Source organism: Ptychodera flava, unplaced genomic scaffold, assembly GCF_041260155.1.
Source record: "Ptychodera flava strain L36383 unplaced genomic scaffold, AS_Pfla_20210202 Scaffold_36__1_contigs__length_1797346_pilon, whole genome shotgun sequence".
NCBI lineage: Eukaryota > Metazoa > Hemichordata > Enteropneusta > Ptychoderidae > Ptychodera > Ptychodera flava.
In genome coordinates this window covers 886,200-904,573 of record NW_027248358.1, presented here as the reverse complement: position 1 = coordinate 904,573, position 18,374 = coordinate 886,200, and the positions used below count along the sequence as shown (strand labels likewise).

Here is an 18,374-nt window from a genome sequence, read left to right as displayed (position 1 = left end):
TCTATTTCATTCGGTAATGGGTCATGTCAAAAATATAAAATAGACTTTTAACAGAAAAAATATTGGAATTCTGTAGTTGTAACAGTCAGATTTTGAAGGGTACAGCAAAATCTCATTATTCCTGATTCGCATGCGTTTTTGTAAAATCTGTCACCTTATAAGTCGTCTAATGAGCTTGTTATTGATTATAACCGGGTTTGTTTAGTATCATTGAAAAGGTAATTAAATAGTCTTTACAATGACATATTGTAACAGGTAATATCTTGTATAGTTTTCATGGAATATGACCAAAATGTACCCCATACCCCAAGGTTTATATTGAAAGTACTGTCATAGATAACGTGATCAAATTCCGTGAATTTTTAGCTAGACATGATAAAAATAGCTCTGTTTCGGTATTAAATCTGTTGTATATGGTACTGGGTCATGTCAGAAATGTGAAATAAACTTTTAACAGAAAAAAATATTTGGACTGTATAGTTGTAACAGCCATATTGTGAAGGGAAATGCAAAATCACAGTACCGCAAATTGGCACCTTTTTTGTTAAATTCTTCTTCTTGTAAGTCATCTGCTGAACTTATTTTGTGACACAACCTGGCTTGTGAGGTATCATTAGTAGGGAAATTTATTCTTCTTTAAGATGACATATTGTAATATAGAATGTCATACATAGTTTTCCTGGAATATGGTCAAACTTTACCCCATACCCAAAAAGTTCAAATCGCAAATCACAGCGTATCTTAAATTCTACCATTTTTGCTGCACATAATACAAAAGGCAATTATTCTTGTTTAAAATCTGATTTATTTGTTACAAAAGTATGTCACAAGTATAAAATTAACTTTTAACTTTTAGATGATACAATTTAGTAGCCATTTGGATCATTTTTGGAGGGGAAACCCATATATTGCAAATGTAAGTGTTTCGGCAAATTTGCCCTGATACCTGGGTACCCTTCCAAATTTGATCCAAAAGGCTACAAAATCATATTATGTTCTGTTAAAAGTTAATTTCTTATTTGTAACATACTTTTTAACAAAAACACATATTTCATAGATTGGATACAAGCATTGCCTTTGGTATATAAAGTTAATAAATTGTAAAACATGGTAGAGTTTCAGATTTGCAGTAATGTGCTGTGTAAACCTTGGGTATGGGGTAAGCTTTGGTCCTATTTCATGAAACCTAAACAAGACATTGCATATTACAATATGTCATTTTAAAGACTAGTTAATTACCTTTCTATTGATACCTAACAAGCCAGGTTATGTCAAAAATAAAGCTCAGCAGATGATTTTTAAGAAGACAGATTTACAATAAAGCAAGCGAGTTGGCAATACTGTGATTTTGCGAGACCCTTCAAAATATGACTGTTACAGCTGTAGAGTCCCAATATTTTTTCTGTTAAAAGTCTATTTCATAATTCTGACATGTCTCTGTACCAAATAAAATAGATTTAATAGCAAAAACGGCCAGATTTTATATGTCTAGGTAAAAAAATGGTAGAATTTAGTTTTAGCTATGACTGAAATTTTCAATGTAAACTTTGGGGTATGGGGTAACTTTTGGTTATATATCATGAAAACTATAGAAGATATTGCATGTTACAATATGTCATTCTAAAGATTTGTAAATTATCTTTCTAATGATACCTAACAAGCCAGGTTATATTCAAAAACAAGCTCAGCAGATAACTTATAAGAAGACAAATTTAACAAAAATGCATACAAATCTGCTACACTATGCGGTACCCTTCAAAATATGACTGTTACAGATGTAGTCCTAATATTTTTTCTGTTAAAAGTCTATTTCATAATTCTGACATGTCCCTGTACCAAATAAAATAGATTAATAGTAAAAACGGCCAGATTTTTTGTGTCAAGCTAAAAAATGGTAGAATTTGGTTTTAGCTACGACTGAAGTAGCTAAAATGAAATGTAAACTTTGGGGTATTGGGTAAGTTTGGGTACATATAATGAAAACTATAGAAGATATTGCATGTTACAATATGTTATTCTAAAGATTAGTAAATTATCTTTCTAATGATACCTAACAAGCCAGGTTATATTCAAGAACAAGCTCAGCAGATAACTTATAGGAAGACAGTTTTAACAAAAATGCATGCAAATCTGCAACACTATTATTTTGCGGTACCCTTCAAAATATGACTGTTACAGCTGTAGATTCCCAATATTTTTTCTGTTAAAAGTCTATTTCATATTTCTGACATGTCCCTGTACAAATAAAACAGATTTCAGACAAAGCATTGCATTTTTTATTATGCCTAGCTAAAAAATGGGTAGAATTTGAGATTTTCTGTAATTTGTAATGTTAAATTTTGGGGTAAGGGGTAAGTTTTGGTTATATTTGACAAAAACTGTAGCAGATATTGCATAATGCAATATGTCATCTTAAAATGAAATAAATTCCCTTTCTAATGATACCAACAAGTGAGATTATGTTAAAAAATGAGCTGAGCACATGACTTACAAGAAGACAGATTTGACGAAAATGCATTTGGCTTGGAAAATCGTGATTTTGCGGTACCCTTTAAAACATGACCATAACAGCTATTGCGTCCCTATATTTTTTCTGTTAAAATTCCATTTCGTATTCTAGGGATCCCAAGGGTTCTGAAAATACAGGTTTCCTTATCCTGTGGGGGGGGGGGGTGCACGTAGACCCCCTCTAGCCCACGGACTATATTGAGTGAATCTCTATCATGTGTCGAGAGGTTTCAAGGATGGAGCATGTGTCAGTCTATTCCTGGTTTGGAGAGATTTTGCGATGAGTTGGAGAATTGTAAGTTGTGGGAATTCGTTCTTTTTATCCGAGTCGTAGCGGGAGAGCAGTCGCCAAAAGCGTTTGCATCCCGTCCTTTGGTATGATTTTCCATCTGAATATCTGAGAACGTAGATGTAAATTTATAGAAAACTTTAAGCAGTCGGGTGATATTTGACATATAGATATTCTAGTCCTGAGTACATGTACGTTTGGTTACAAAGCAGTGCCTTGTCAGACTTTTTTCTGACTGACAAGAGGGCATTTCCGTGATCAAATTTGACATTGAGTTTTACATGTTTTCCTAATTTTTTTTTATTATCTTTTCCAGTGTTAGACCATGGCGACATTATGCATTCCTAATAATAGTATCATCAAAGCAACAAACACTTTATATATCATTTGTAAAGGCCCAGCTACTGGATATACGAGGAAGTCACCAAACACACATTTCGGCCGAACTTTACACCTAGAAATCCAATTGCATCTTTACTCCAGAAGCACCCATTTACGATCTTCAACACGTGAAAGATGTGATGAATCCACGATTAAAGCATTTGCTTTTTTTCAGTCTAATCGACTTCGTCGACTCCCAGTGTTTGAAAATGTTTAAGTGCTTCTGACATGGTCCATTCAAATAAAGTCATAAACAGTTCTGCGTATTGGCTCAACGTTGTGTCGTTGCCAATTTTGATTATAATATCACAATTGGAACAATGTCCGCTTTTAACAGCCAATGTATTTTATGGCTTGCGTTGAGGTTATCAAAGGGCTTACTGTCGGCACATGTATGACTAAGTAAATACCGGCTCTGCTAATTTTAGACTGTGTCAATGTTTGTTTAATACTTTGCCGGGGTAAGCCTCCTGCAGATTGACCTTTCTATGACAGCGGAATATCGTGTGCTCACCTCAGTTACATTAGTTGTTAAGGTCAGAAGCTGACATTGACTTGGTTGAAGTTATTGAGTGTGTAACATAAAGTCATCTCAGCAAGATTTTGACGCATTGATGAGTAGGTATGTGGATTCGCGCACACGTAGAGTGAACGAGATTGACATGATGTTTCTAACATATCACCACTACATCGTAGTCAGTAATAAAGTTAAGATAACTCTACTACATCGCATTTTCTAAATTATTAATTATTCAGGAGGTCATAATCGTATTCCGTGTAACTTTCGGACACAAAGCAAAAGCTACTCAGAATGTCAAACGTCAAAGCTGACGATATACATAAGTTTGAAGTGTTTTAAAGCACTGTTCGCGATCCCTGGGATCGCCTTTGTTCTAGTCTGTAAGAGGACTATGGAGATGTGATAGCCTTGTGTTTTCCATTGAAATTGTAATCTGGTGGTTAAATTTCCTGATGAGACAATCTGGTACCAACACAGGCTTTTTATCATGTTGCAAAATGAGTTACAATGCTGTACCCACTTCAAGTTTTCTCTAATCCGGCTACAGCGTCCTTTTTGACATGGCAAATTCGGCATCTGGAATTCGAACGTCTAGAAGCATGCACAATTCTTGGAGAGTAGGTCATTGACAATGACATAGTCCCCACTTGTAATAGGGGAGTATTAGTCTTGATTGGGCTGGGAAATGTGGTCATTAAGAAGTATCACTGGAGTGTATATATTGAGATCTATGGGTACATAGGTCTATGTCGTTGTTCCCAATTTGAAACACATGAGGAATGTCTAAGCTATGGTTCTAAATCGGGAAAAAAGATCAGACCTCTAGCTGTATTGGCCAGCCAAGAAATACATATGTCATAATAAATGAGGTACAAGATGTGACATCTTAAGGTCTAATATCCTATCAAAATTGGAGGGTATAGAACTTGTGGTTACTGGGTCTGCATATATATGTATAATCAAGGTCAAAAATCATCGAGGTCATGCGACATTTTGAAACAAAAAATTGTATTGCTAATTAATCCCTATATGCCAAAAACCAGACCTCTAGCTCTATTCGCTTGCCCAGAATTAGATATGTGCATAATTAATGAGGTAAAGCGTGTGGTGTCATAAGGTCGCCGATCCTACTAAATATAAAGGACATAGCACTTGTGGTTACTTATTTATTGACATAAATGTATATTTTAGGTAAAAGGTCATACAGATCAAATGGCATTTGATCAAAAATTTTCTATCCTATAGTTATTCCTTTATACTAAAAATCACACATCCAGCTCTATTGGCTTGCTCAGAATTAAAAATGTGCATAATTAATGAGGTACAGTATGTGGCGTCATAAGGGCTTCCTTGGTACCAAATATGGAGGGTGTAGCACTTGTGGTTGCTGAGTTATGGATAAATATGTATGTTTGAGGTCAAAGGTCACAAAGGTCATGTGACATTTTGTCAAAATATCTGAGATATCTGCGTGAACGGATGGACGAACAGATGGACGAACGGACGGACATGACCCAATCTATAAGCCCCTTAGACTTCTTGGGGAACTAAAAACTGTGTCACTGCATCCTCTTGTAGAATGCCTTATACATGGGAGTCTATGGAGAGCTGCCTTATACATGGGAGTCTATGGAGTTGTAAATTAAAAAGTCCTCTAACACGGCGTAATTCGATCGCACTGTGAAACAAATCGACGTGCATCTCTATGGGGTAGGGTACTATCCTTGTGCAAAGTTTTAAAGAAATTGACCAGGGCATGTCTGAGATATCTTCGTCCGTGGGGACTAAAAATCGACTGGTACAGCTAATATGTCCAAGCTGCATTCATAGATGCCATTAAGCTGTTCGCTTTCGTGCGCTGCGCAGCCACTCGATCCAGCACTTTTTTGTGATAGCGCAAGGTAAACATTTAATTACGCGATTTTTGCTGTTTATCTTCATAAACTTTTCGTGAATGGCTGAAGATATTTTTCACAATCCGGAAAAAAACACTGATAATTTTACAAACTCCAGCCTTCCTATGACATCTACCATTGTACGTCGTAAATATCACTAAACATGTGTAGTGTTAAAGGGAAAGTTCACCAAGGATGATTTTTACATATGTGGAGCTCTGTGGTCATTTACCCCAGAAAAGCTATTTTCACCATTTATAACTCGCCCGATTTTCTACGAAAATGATAAAAAAAGTACTGGAAGTTGCCCATGTAATTTGAATCATGGGAAAAAGCCCCAAGCTTGGAGCTTGCATCACGTGATATGAAGGGACCATCTTCGGATGGGTATGGCCCCAACATTCTCCACTCACAGTAATACAGTAGTAAACAGCAACACAAAATCTGACAGTGGACAGTTTATTATAAGTGATTCACCGTTTATGCAAGGATACTCAGTATAAACAAAAGTTATGTAAATACGCACAGCCTGGTTTAAGCATGGGTGAGTGGACAATGCCATACCCATGGGAAAATGGTGCCTTCCATATCACATTATGCAAGCTCCAAGCTTGGCGCTTTTTCCCATGATTCAAATTACATGGGCAACTTCCTGTACTATTTCTATCGGTTTTTGTAAAAATCGTGCAAGTTATAAATGGCGAAAATAACTTTTCCGGGGTAAGTGACCACAAAGCTAGCACATATGTAAAAATCATCCTTGGTGAACTTCCCCTTTAATGTTTTAACAGTTCGTGAAAGTGTACCACAACCCACCCTGAAGTGGAGTGACCAAACAGCGGAGTAATATCAACAACCGATATGGTTAACATATCATTCCTAAGTAACCAACTTTCCATGAGTACTGCAAGGAGAAAGAAAGACCAACTGTTTATTTGTCGCTAATTTCGGAATGTCGCGAGGAAAACGATCATGACCAAAGAATGAATGTGCGATAAAGGGTTTACTGCAATACAAATTGTCAGTCTTACTCATATATATATATAGAGAGAGAGAGAGAGAGAGAGAGAGAGAGAGAGAGAGAGAGAGAGAGAGAGAGAGAGAGAGAGAGAGAGAGGAGAGAGAGAGAGCGAGAAGTCCAATGACAAATTTTGTACACATAACGGTAAAATCAATTATTGCCCTGAGTTTGTTGAGTATCGGTCTTGTGACGGCAACTGTTGAAATTTTGGCATAGCAATGTGAGGTAAGATGCCTTTTAATATAAATAAATCAACTTATAAAATGTAATGGAACGCAATGCACTGAATCACGCTTACAGTGAGGAATTTTATGCCTTCAAATTGGAATATTTAGACGTAATACAACTGTCAGTGTACAGCAAATTATTACACAGACGTACAGAATGAAGTCAACTGATGACATTCGGAAGGGTGGGAATTCAAGAGTGGGGGGCGCTGTAAATGCACAGGGTGATACAAATCCAGACAGGATTACCATCTGTGATGCATCCTGAAAACCATACAGGATTGCCATCTGTTAGACTGTAGGAATGATGCATCTTCAAAACAAAGAACAAGGTCAAAGGTTGCTGAGGAAATTCACAGCACAAGAGCTAGGGCACAATATGTATTGTACAGATAAAACAGACCAACAAGCAATAAAAAATAAAAGTATGGAGACAACAATCAAATAAATATAACATTGTACATTTTGGAAACAGATAATATGAAGTAAGTAAACAAAATAACAACAACAACAAGAGAGATAAGCTATTGATACTTGCAATAAAAGTTCATGTCATTAGTAAACTTAATCACGGCAGAAATAATGTCATTAGTAAATATTTCGACCTTAGCCGCGGCAGAAGTAAGATTACTGTCCTGTGCGATTTCATATTTCTTCAACTGAGCAAATAGTTTTGATTTTCCATGAACATACTAGAGATGGAAAATATGCAAAGGCTTCAAGTTATCATACAGTGTCGTATGTTTTATCTTTGCAGTCATCATATAACCATCATATTTCATATCTGTTTTCGAAGAAAAATCGAAAATCAGTAAGCCCAATCGATTTTCAAAAGCACTACGCTCATGTTTAGCCTAGTAAGAAAGCTCTATATGATAAAATCACGAAGTAACATTTACAATTAACGGTTGCATTTCAGCTTAGAGTGAGTTCGTGAATCGTGTCAAAAGCAATTGCTTACTGCGTGTGACGCAACCGTCAATTCAACAGCAACTTTATTGTTAGGACGTCGGCGATCGGCATGACTTGTGTGTGAACTGTCGTCCACCAAAGACTTCTGCTCTCGCCTCCTATTTACACTAATACCCTATGCTATATGTATATTTCATTTTTGTCAATAATTAATTGATATTCTCTATGAAATCTGACTGATACAATTTCAATCGGTTGTAAAATTACACCAGGCTTACCCTTGCAAAGACTTGGCTCCAACGTACACTATGTACATCTCTGTGATTGCTATGCAGCAATTATAGGCCTGTAAACAGTGTGAAATGAGCGTATGTGCTTACTTCGCTTCTACCTCCATTAGCCATAGACAGATTAACATTTGCATATTTATTCATGAAAAGCATTTACGCTTTAAGACTTTCTTTTCCCTTTTTTACATGAAGATAACACACGTTAGAGAAATACTGTAATTTCGGAAAGAAACTTGGTGGTGCACCAATGTCCATAGATCTAAACCACAAGTCATTTAATATCAACAGCCAGCCAGCTGCTGTTTGAAGTTTACAGGGTTTGGTCTTAATAATCGTACAACACTACTTCAGAAGAAAATTGCATGCTCCAGGCCCTTGAAGATAGGGTCGCGAAATAGATGAAATATATTTCATTTTCGTAGTCTTGACAAATAGTTTCTAAACAGCTTGTTCAAATTCAATATAAACAGTTACGAGTGTAAGCTTACTACAAGGCCGACAATTCACTTCATGTAAGGGAGAACCGCATAGTTATATCAATTTGACACTACAAATATCGGTCAAGGGGACAATTGAAGTTGATATTTTAGACCGTTCTACTTAAATAATGTCTTCGACCGGGAGACTTCAAGGTAGGTTTATAATATGTCAGTACATCACAACTCAACACAAATATGTCCGTACTGTGACCTCTCAGACATTGGTAAAGTGTTATCAAGTTGACCACAGTCTACATTTTTGCGTTGCCACTGTTCACTGTTGATCATTAGAGTACCTAGATATCTCAATGTAACAGATCGCCCGGTACTTGTGTCACTTCCACCATAAGAATATTACAAACTGATCTCAACTTCTGTATCTACATTAAAAATCGCAATACTTGTCTGTAAACGTTTAAGTTTATCATAGAGTGCTTATTTTTATCTTTTCCAAATAGTTATTCTTAGCAAAGCATTATATCGGTTTTCGGAAGTATTTCTGTTGTTCAATGTTTCCTGCTGTGAGGTAACTTACATAAAGGAACCGTTTGCTATAACAAACACTGACAAGATTAGAGAGATGTCAATATACACCCGACGATGTTTATTGATGTTTTTGATGAAATAGGATAACCAGAAGTTAATAATTGACCCATAATATACGTATCTTTGGTCACGAGACCCCTTGAGTAACGTTAACGCCATATTTGTTTCGACAGACTGCCAGGACGTTGAGAAGGTGCACGCCACTAACGAAGTTGATGATCTCCTGGCATTGTCTTTGGCATGACCATGGATGCCAGCAAACGTAGGAATCTCCAGGTTAGCGGATTTCACAATATATATATATATATGTATATCTGCACAAGTTGTACTCTTTACCTATCTCCATCTTGACACGTGTCAATAAAATATTGTCAACAATGACAATATGGTACTTTGAAATCAACGTGTTAGCCGTTTGCCCTTTCATGACTACATATCTCCGTTCATAGCAAATCTAATTATGCGTACAAACTTGTGTATAATGTCTCAGTAATTGTCATTTGACAGCACGCCGACAAAAATATAGGTGACAACGGCAAACCTGGTGCTTCTCATTGTCCATTCTTATGATTCAAGAGCTTCGGGTCAAAGCTCAAGTCGTTGACATTGTTGTACAGTCAGTATTTTTGTCAATATTTCTGAAATCAAGAAATATACCAAATCAAATATTTTATACTAAAAATAGATCACACAGTATATGAAACAAATTAGATAAACTTTAATCTATTGTGCATTTTCAAATGAGACACAGCTTATTGGTATCAGAACTAGTGAGACAGGGATTCACATCCGAAAGACTCGTGAAGACTTTCAAAAAGTTCTACGGTCGGTATGATGACGTTGTGGCCAAATACGAAAGCTCGGTCACTCAAATGTCCTGGTTATGTATTACCAGGACCTGGTAATGTTTTATTTTCAGGTGCCGCAAACTGGTAAATTTCATCAATTTTGCAAAATTATCACAAAACATGTTCTGAAGGCTGATATACTGATTTTCCTGATTTTTGTCCTTGACCTAAAATCTGGAGGGGAAAGTAGAGCTGTTCGTTACTGCCCTCCCACTGGCATACACGGAAAATGTACCCTCCCACTTAATTTTGATATCCTTTGCCCTCCAGTATCTATGGTCGAACCCCCATTCCCAACAACAACAATGCAAGCTCCCAACTGCCCTCTCTCAATTACTGAAATGCCCCTATGCCCACTAGGCAACCAAGATCAACGTAAAACCGTGCGAGCAGCTAGCAGTATACCTTGGAATATTGCTCCCCTCTAAGTTATGCGCTCTATCCTCCCTCAAGTTCTATCAACCATGGCTTTCACTCTCCCTCTAGTATTTTCAGGTACCCATGGTCAAAAATTTTCTACCCGCCCACAGAAAATAATCAAATTTCTTCCCTCCCACAGTAAATATCAATTTTTTCTCCCCGCCCGCTGATTAGTTTTTAAATTTGCCAGTCCGCTGAAAACTGCGCACGAACAACCTTTTGCACGAACAGTTCAATTGGCGGCACCTGTACCTTGAATGGAAATGATTAATGGACCAGTTTGATGTTACATTTCCTTGCTAGGGCTATAATCGTTATCAGTTGAGTTATTAGATGAGTTCAGTTAATGTTCGAAATCACAAGAAGTGATCAAATGACCATCTTGCGCCAGCTTTGCTGTCCTTCGTACTGTTGTCCTTGGCAATGAATAAAAGAATCAGAACGAAGATGGGTATGAGACATATATAAGTTCTGTGTATTGCGCATCAGCATTTTCTGCATTTCAATTTACGTGCTATAAGATGATGATGTACAACTCACTAAATTGTATGTATAAATGTAAACAAGCCTGGGCTTGGTACTGAAATCCATTTAAATCCATGTATATGTTTGTTTATCATCCAACATGCAGTCTGAATCTGAGCTTAGCAGTGTATAACTAATTGTTTACCATCACAGGAATCTGAGTATAGCAGGGTATAACTTAATGTTTACTGTTACAGGATCTCATTGATGCAGCAAAGGGGGGTGATGTTGAGAGGGCTAAGTCTTTGATAGATGATGGATTTGATGTCAATGGTAGAGGTTGCTTTCGGGCTAGGGTGAGTATTATGAACATCTGTTTCATGTGTAAATATGTACAAAACCAATTCAGTGAAATCCCAAACAAAGTATATAAGAAATATTTTGGTATGTTAAGGTCGCTATCTCTCATAACCGATCACTAAAATAGAAAAATAAATTAAGTTAAGTGCATCACGGAAGGGTCGGGATTTCCCTAAATCTCGTGTATCACGATATCTGTAAGCGATCGCGGTCGGCTACTCGGTTGCTCGAAGGGTGACACAACAAGTCATGACGAGTTATGTTAATTTTCTGAACAATTTTTGCGTGAAACATTAGTAAACCTCCGACTGTAATCAACCACGAATTGTGTTCAGAGATATATTCGTTATTGAAGAAATTAAAGTCCAACCTTTGTCGAAATCTTACGATATATTGCCTACTCAATGAACCGATCTCGGACACACGTATCCTCTTAGGCCTAAAGCCTTTAGAAGATCGGTGATAACGCCCACTTGCTCACCGTGAACTGACAGATACAATGTTTCGACTATTCAGATGTCTTGCAAGTTTTATATTATTCTCATAACAGAAGTCCAAACGTTAATAAGGCAACCGGTGTGTCAAAAGCTTACCGGCTTTCCTAACATGACATGTCATTTCCATGTGTGAGAACACGTGTACATAATCACAAACCATACGGTCGTTTTCAGGGCTAGTATTTATATCAAAAGCAATTGTAGAGTACCGGTACTTTTCGGTCGTAGATGGGGGCGGGGCTGTTTAAAAAAGTGGCTCTCTTCACCTGACTGGAATCACGGTCCCTCTATTAGAGGGACAGTGCTGTAATTATGTTGATCATGGAGGCTACCGCCATGCTTTGATGTTTATTTGTTTTCGATGTCATTGTCAATTAAATCTATGGACTCTGCCTACAGTTTTGTAAAATACCATGTACACAATTTTTGGCAAGAATACATCGTACCGGTACCGACTCATCTTTAGCGAAGTCACGTCCAAAAAGGGTTCACCTTAGCGATGTCATTGCATCATAGGCGCTAACTTATGACATCTACAAAGTTTTCTTCCTGTGTGCACGCCAAAATACATGTAATTCTTAGCGTACACTTGGTTTGTTTTCATCGTATTTGTTCTCGTATGCACAGCAAATGTTTGACCAGTTTACACCTCTTCACGTCACTAAATGATTGACAATTGTTTGAATCACGGAACGGCTGTTCCTAGGGGCCATTCCCTTTATTCCGAAAGCGATTTTACCCCAATCGTCGTAACTTTTAAAGGCTTTGTGAAACTTTGCTGGTTGTTTATGATACAGTCTATGTTTATGGTATGCCAATTATGTTTGTTTGAAAATCGTTAGGCTGATTTTCATGGAGCGGTCTACCTTACTGTTGCCGGTTGTCACTCAAGCACCATTATGAATTTTCAATGAGTTGGGGGTCTTTTATACCCCGCACTGGGGTTTAACACCGAACCATTCTTCATTTCGTCTTTCACTAACATGCGTGAGTGAATAAGGGAGATGAAGAACATCGACACACTTCTGTAAGGGGCCACGTATAATTGAAACACGCGCAAGGTAAACGCAACTTCTTCACTTAGGGGGAGTTGTATGGTTGCATTTCGCCGATTAGCATGCGTAAAAATCGCGATACATGTTATTATATCGCAACATCTCGCTATACGTGTCTATGTATAGCATAATATTGCTATATTGTTTGGCGTGCACCAGGCCAGCACAATTGGTCACCAGCACTGCACCAGTATTCTTTTTACATAAATGTGGTTTAATTCAGTGCACCTGTAAGTAAATTCGTATTTGGATACCCAGTTTCAATTTAGTTCATTAATTAATAATTTACCCTCTCCCATTTCTAAAATTTGGGGCATATTTGTCGCAATTTTGGTTAAAAAATAAATATCGTGGCTTTTTAGCTAAATTTTATCTTCAAAGTAGCTTAAATTTAAAATTTGTTGTTCTTTTACAGTGTAAAGTGAAAAATGCAATCATGATATAAATATGAAAATGATGACCTGTTTTATTGATTTTTAGTGATTTTGTGAAAAATCATGAATTTTCAATGTCATTTTGTAAAAAAACAAACGCTGTGACCCCATCTTTTTCCCCAGTTTTGGACTACTCTCATGTGTGGGTATTCAAAAAAAACATTAGAAAAAAATTACATTACTTTTCCTTTTTCCGATCGTACATCCTTAATTTCCCATCACAATGAAAGCATACTCCTTGATTACTATGCCTTTCTTGATTTTAATAATATTGTCAGACTTTTTTGGTATATGCCGACATGATTTGGTTCTTATCGGTGAACAGCAATTGGTGAACAGCAATTTTAACATTGTTTAAATTTTTGTAGCTCAATTCCACAGCATTGCATGCATCTTCTGGAGCAGGTCATGCAGACGTCACTGAATTGCTGATTAAACATGGTGCAGATGTCAATGCTAAGAATCGGGTAAGTAAATGTGACTCGGTACTCTATATGGATATCGGAATCGTAATACTTCAACAATTCCATTTATCTCTCTTCCACTTTAACATTCACAGTCGACATCACTAAATCTTATAATGCTATGACATTTTATGGTGTCTTAGTTATACAATCCCATTGCAATACTTCATAATGTAGAAGAACAGTCTGCAAAGAGGGTGACCCACCACTCATATGGCGTTCGATTTTATTCAATTAATTTTGCACGAAGACCGGTAACAGTGTATCATTATTTCTAAGTTGTATTGTTCTGCTTGTTTGTTTAGCGATATATTCCACAACAATAGCGTTCGCCTCGAAAAAATATAACGGCAGAGAGACAGATATACAGAGAGAGAGAGACAGAGAGAGACAGAGTGATGTATGTCTTTGAAAAATCTATTATCCAAATTTTGAATGTTTGATAGCGGATTATTTAATGCCTCTGACTTGAATTGCTCTTTATATTAACCATACATTGGCAAATCGATTTTTGCTTACATGCTGATGGTATTGCAACTTTCAAATATTTCTGTTAGACACAACTGCATGGTATTATTGTCGGTTGTTAGGCCTCGCTGATGAACGCACCCATGCAGTACATCAACCTGGTTTATGTCTCAATACAGCATAGTACAAAAGAACCAATCGTGTACCGTATAATAATGTAATTGAGGTTAAAAGTTACGTGTGTTGAAATGTTTCTTCAACTGGGCGTATATTTGTTGATTTTTTTATTCTGAGATCACGATCAAACCTGACAAATCCGTCGATCGAGCTCGACTGTTGGGTACCCGGAGGTGTGTCTGCATTGATAAAGTTGTCTACTTTTTCCCTCTCTACTATGTTTGACAATGAGAAATCGGACGTTTTCCGTCCGCTTTTTCCTGTTTTTTGGTTACTTTTTCGGAGATTTGATCCGGCTCGCGGGTTTTTTTTTTTTGAGCAAGCCCGCCAAGAAGACGAAGTCAACCTCTGGAATTATTTTAATGTAGCTCAAAACTTCGTGTCACATAGTTAATTTATTTGAATCAATAACTTTGAGTAAAAAACTTCATAATTAGTTGTGGGATTCGTAGTATTCGATATCTACCACTACCAGGCAACATTCAGTGAGGTGTTGGGGGTGTCCGGTGCGGGAGCTGTGTTTCATTGTATTTACTTGGCAAAAGCTAACGTGTAGGTCGTAGTACGGGCGCTTTTCATCTCGCTGTAACAGGTGTCGAGTCTAGTACACATATACATGTATTTGAAATGAATATACTGAACCGGACATCCATGATAGCGTTATGCTAGCGCCTGTGACTCGGTCTACAGTAAGCGAGCATCAAGAACCTAGTACGGCACAAATGAAAAACGAGCCCGAACAAAATGCACATCCACTTAGGTATGAGAGTGGTCAATTGTAACGGAAAATACATGATGACCGAAACAAATCGTGCTCCACCATGCTCCAATAACCGACAAGAACTGTTGACCTAGCATTCAAAGCTTAGAAAATCTCCATACAACAGCTTGCAAAGTTATTATAAATAAAATTTGGCCAACAATAGGCGATATTTGGCGACAAATAAGTTACTGTAAATTTACTAGTGTCATATCCTGACAAGGACAATCATCAAAGGTTGCAATTTTCGATGTACTGGTCATTTGTGTCGGTTGTCATGTCGACTGTACTGACCATGTGCGTAATATCTATATCGAGAATTTACCGTGTGTTAAAAGTAAAGAATGTCTTTAGCCGAAAAGATCCGAAATCGTCGCAATCTTCAAGCTTACAATTACACAATTCATTATTCATGAGGTTGGCGACTGACGTCCACTGATTAATCCATCCTACTATGCTGTAATTGAGACATAACCCGGAGTGGTGCTCTCATCACAGCTCCTCTTTCCACTGGAGCGGAATTCGTTCTGATCTCATGGATGTGTGCCCTCAACGACGTTATTGGTCTCTGCTGATCAGCGCTTAAAATGCATGCTAAGATATTTTGTGTTTAGATTAAATTTGACAGGTGGATAGTAAAGTGATTTTGTAATGTAAACTGAGCTCAAACTTGGCTTTGTAAATATGGCATGTGTTTTTTATTTTCTTGACGCTATGAACATAATACTATTGCAGTAGACATCCCAAATTAGAAAAACTCAGGATATTGCTAATTTGTGTCAGAGTGATTTAAACAAGGAAAGTGTCTTTAAGCTTTAGTTATGAGACATAAAAATATTGAAACGAAAAAGATAAAAATCGTAGCATTGTATCTCTTTGTACTCTCATTAATATGCTTCCATTTTTTCGTGGCTGACAGAGCTCAGTATTTACAATGACAAAAGATCAACAATACAATATTATCTATGATCTGGTAGTACGCAGTAATTTACTAAATGTTACATGAGCATAGTCTTATGAACATTTTGATTCTGTTACTGCTTCATTTCTTCATTCCATCCTTGCATCTGATAAAAGAAGAATACTCGTCTTTGAAAGTTTATGCTCCAGTAACTTTTAGTTGATCATAGCCTGCTACAAATACCTAAGTTATATTTACAATTAGTAATATCACATGACATGTTCTCGAAATGATGGTGTTCTTGCATAAAGCGACCTGCGTTTGCACTTTGTATGCTCTTGGTCAGAAGTGCACCATTAGCGACACTCGTGCGAGAAAGGTTGGGATGCGAGGTCATGTGAAACCAACATATTACAGTGCGTGTATGTATACTGTCTGGAGTCCAATGTGACACTTCGATACTCGTTCTGCTCAAAGCGTAGAACTATTAATTATTGAGGTCCGTATAGTGGAGCAAACATAAATGGCCTTTATACACAGCAAAATGACTGTGGCATCAAACTAAGGATGTTCATTCATTAGATTGCCGTATCTGATTTGAACCCACAACTCACAGCACCTATTCATCTAACGGAAATAGCAGTAGTCAAAAGTAATTGGCTAATTCCCAACCTAAAAGTGAGTTAAACGAACTAACTTGTAGCAATTCATTCTGCGCGACAATTCAAAACACTGTGAAGTTCATGAAGCATTTGAACTACAGACAGAGTCGTGCATTACACGCAAACTTATGACAGCAATCTTACTAAGCAATGATATATATCGCTGAACAGGGTTTCAGGTTGTTGGCTTCAGCTTGAAATTCCACAGACATGGCCGTGGATCCATCGGCGGAATTCGAACCTTATGCAAGTGTAAAAACAGCCCGCCTTACGGTCCACCAATAGATCCATGGGTACAATTGCAATTTTCTTTATTGATTCACGGACTCGGAGAAATGCCTTCTCCTTCGCACTGGAGATTACTCGTTTGGCTTGCTCAGAGGTACTTAGAATATATAGAGTATTGACTGCACGAGACATCCAGAGTTCTTTGGTACTACATTGTATTTATTTCAAAGAAGACAAGCTTACAGTAGCCATCACCCAAGTTTCTCCCATGTCTCGGCACAGAGCGACGACTGACATTGTTTTCGTCTCGCTCCTTATAGGAGTCATTCGTCTATCCATCGTATTGTTAGGACATGTTTAATGACTGAAAGGCGTCTGGCTTCATTACTACAATACCTAAGAATTTCTGAAAATAGATTCCTCCAGTCAATAAACGTATGGCGTTTATTTGCATAATGCAAAGTCGTGACGTCATTCTATTTGAACTGTAAATTACACAAAACTCATGTATCTCGTAATTTGTCCCTAGTTATGAAATGTATCAATGACCAGCACCATAGAAATTGTTTGATCTTCATTCACAATTGTACACCAGCTCATTGACCTTTACGCAGACTAAAGAAGAAGAAAATACTATTCAAGGTGAGGTCTCTGTATCACTACCTACACTGCACTTTGAGCAACTGTATGAATTCATTAAACGCGAAGTTACAGGATCGTGGGCGCACAATATGGGTATTACTGATGACGCAGCAGTTTGCATCGCCTTTACCGTATGATAAAATTGAATAATCATGATGGCCTCTTTCGTGACATATGCAAAGAGGAGTCAAATGATCGTACAGGGAACACAATGTGAAACATATGCGCTCTCCTACAAAAGCGGAACATTTTTTCAGTTATTTTCAACTCAAGTTTAGTCGCTATATATTCACCGACATTATATGCAAGATCCAATGATAATGAACACTTGAAACATGACAAGACTATGGGATTCTTGGACCAAACACGGCACGTCCGATCAGTAGCGTGTTTTTTTACATTTGCCTAGATTTACGGTAATCCGGCTTTTATGGGGGGAGTAGTCCGTTTTCACCCCAAGGACCCGGTGTCTATATCAACTGTATACTTAGTCCCATTATGGATGTTATCCAAATATATCGTAATCAGGGAATATCCATAAACCATGTCATTCTGTATTGTGGTTCGACTGCCCAGAAATATAGTTCCCGTTTTCACGTTTCCTGACTATATATTTAAGATTACGAGAATTCCAACAGTGTAGTGATGGAGTATTTGTAAACACAAGTTAGAAAAATAAAAACGTATTTTATCACAAAATTATTGAGAATGTGAGAACACACGGGTTCAACACTGGTGTTCTTATACTCTTCGCATACAAGGATCGGAATTGATGTTTTTTTCTCGGTTAAATTAAATACTGCAGGCTGCACCTGATCACCATAATGCTTTGAAAATGACACAATCTTCGGACCCTGTGCGTTGAAAGATTGTTATACAAGAATCTTTCAGTGCACAGGGTCCGAAGTGTTTTGCCTGAACTAGT

General features: G+C 37.4%; 2 protein-coding genes across 2 annotated transcripts in view; both read left to right on the top strand.

Annotated features, from left to right (window-relative positions):
• Positions 1-18,374, top strand: part of LOC139127769 (26S proteasome non-ATPase regulatory subunit 10-like) — a 534,262-nt gene that overhangs the window by 430,739 nt on the left and 85,149 nt on the right. The gene's annotated exons all lie outside the window — the stretch shown is intronic.
• LOC139127764 (uncharacterized) overlaps positions 1-18,374 on the top strand; it is a 67,804-nt gene that overhangs the window by 44,361 nt on the left and 5,069 nt on the right. Inside the window, exons 3-5 of the mRNA XM_070693647.1 lie at positions 9,242-9,344; positions 11,059-11,157; positions 13,516-13,614. Of these exons, the coding sequence (XP_070549748.1) occupies positions 9,309-9,344; positions 11,059-11,157; positions 13,516-13,614 (234 nt within the window). The 5' untranslated portion in view covers positions 9,242-9,308. The remainder of the gene's footprint in view (positions 1-9,241; positions 9,345-11,058; positions 11,158-13,515; positions 13,615-18,374) is intronic.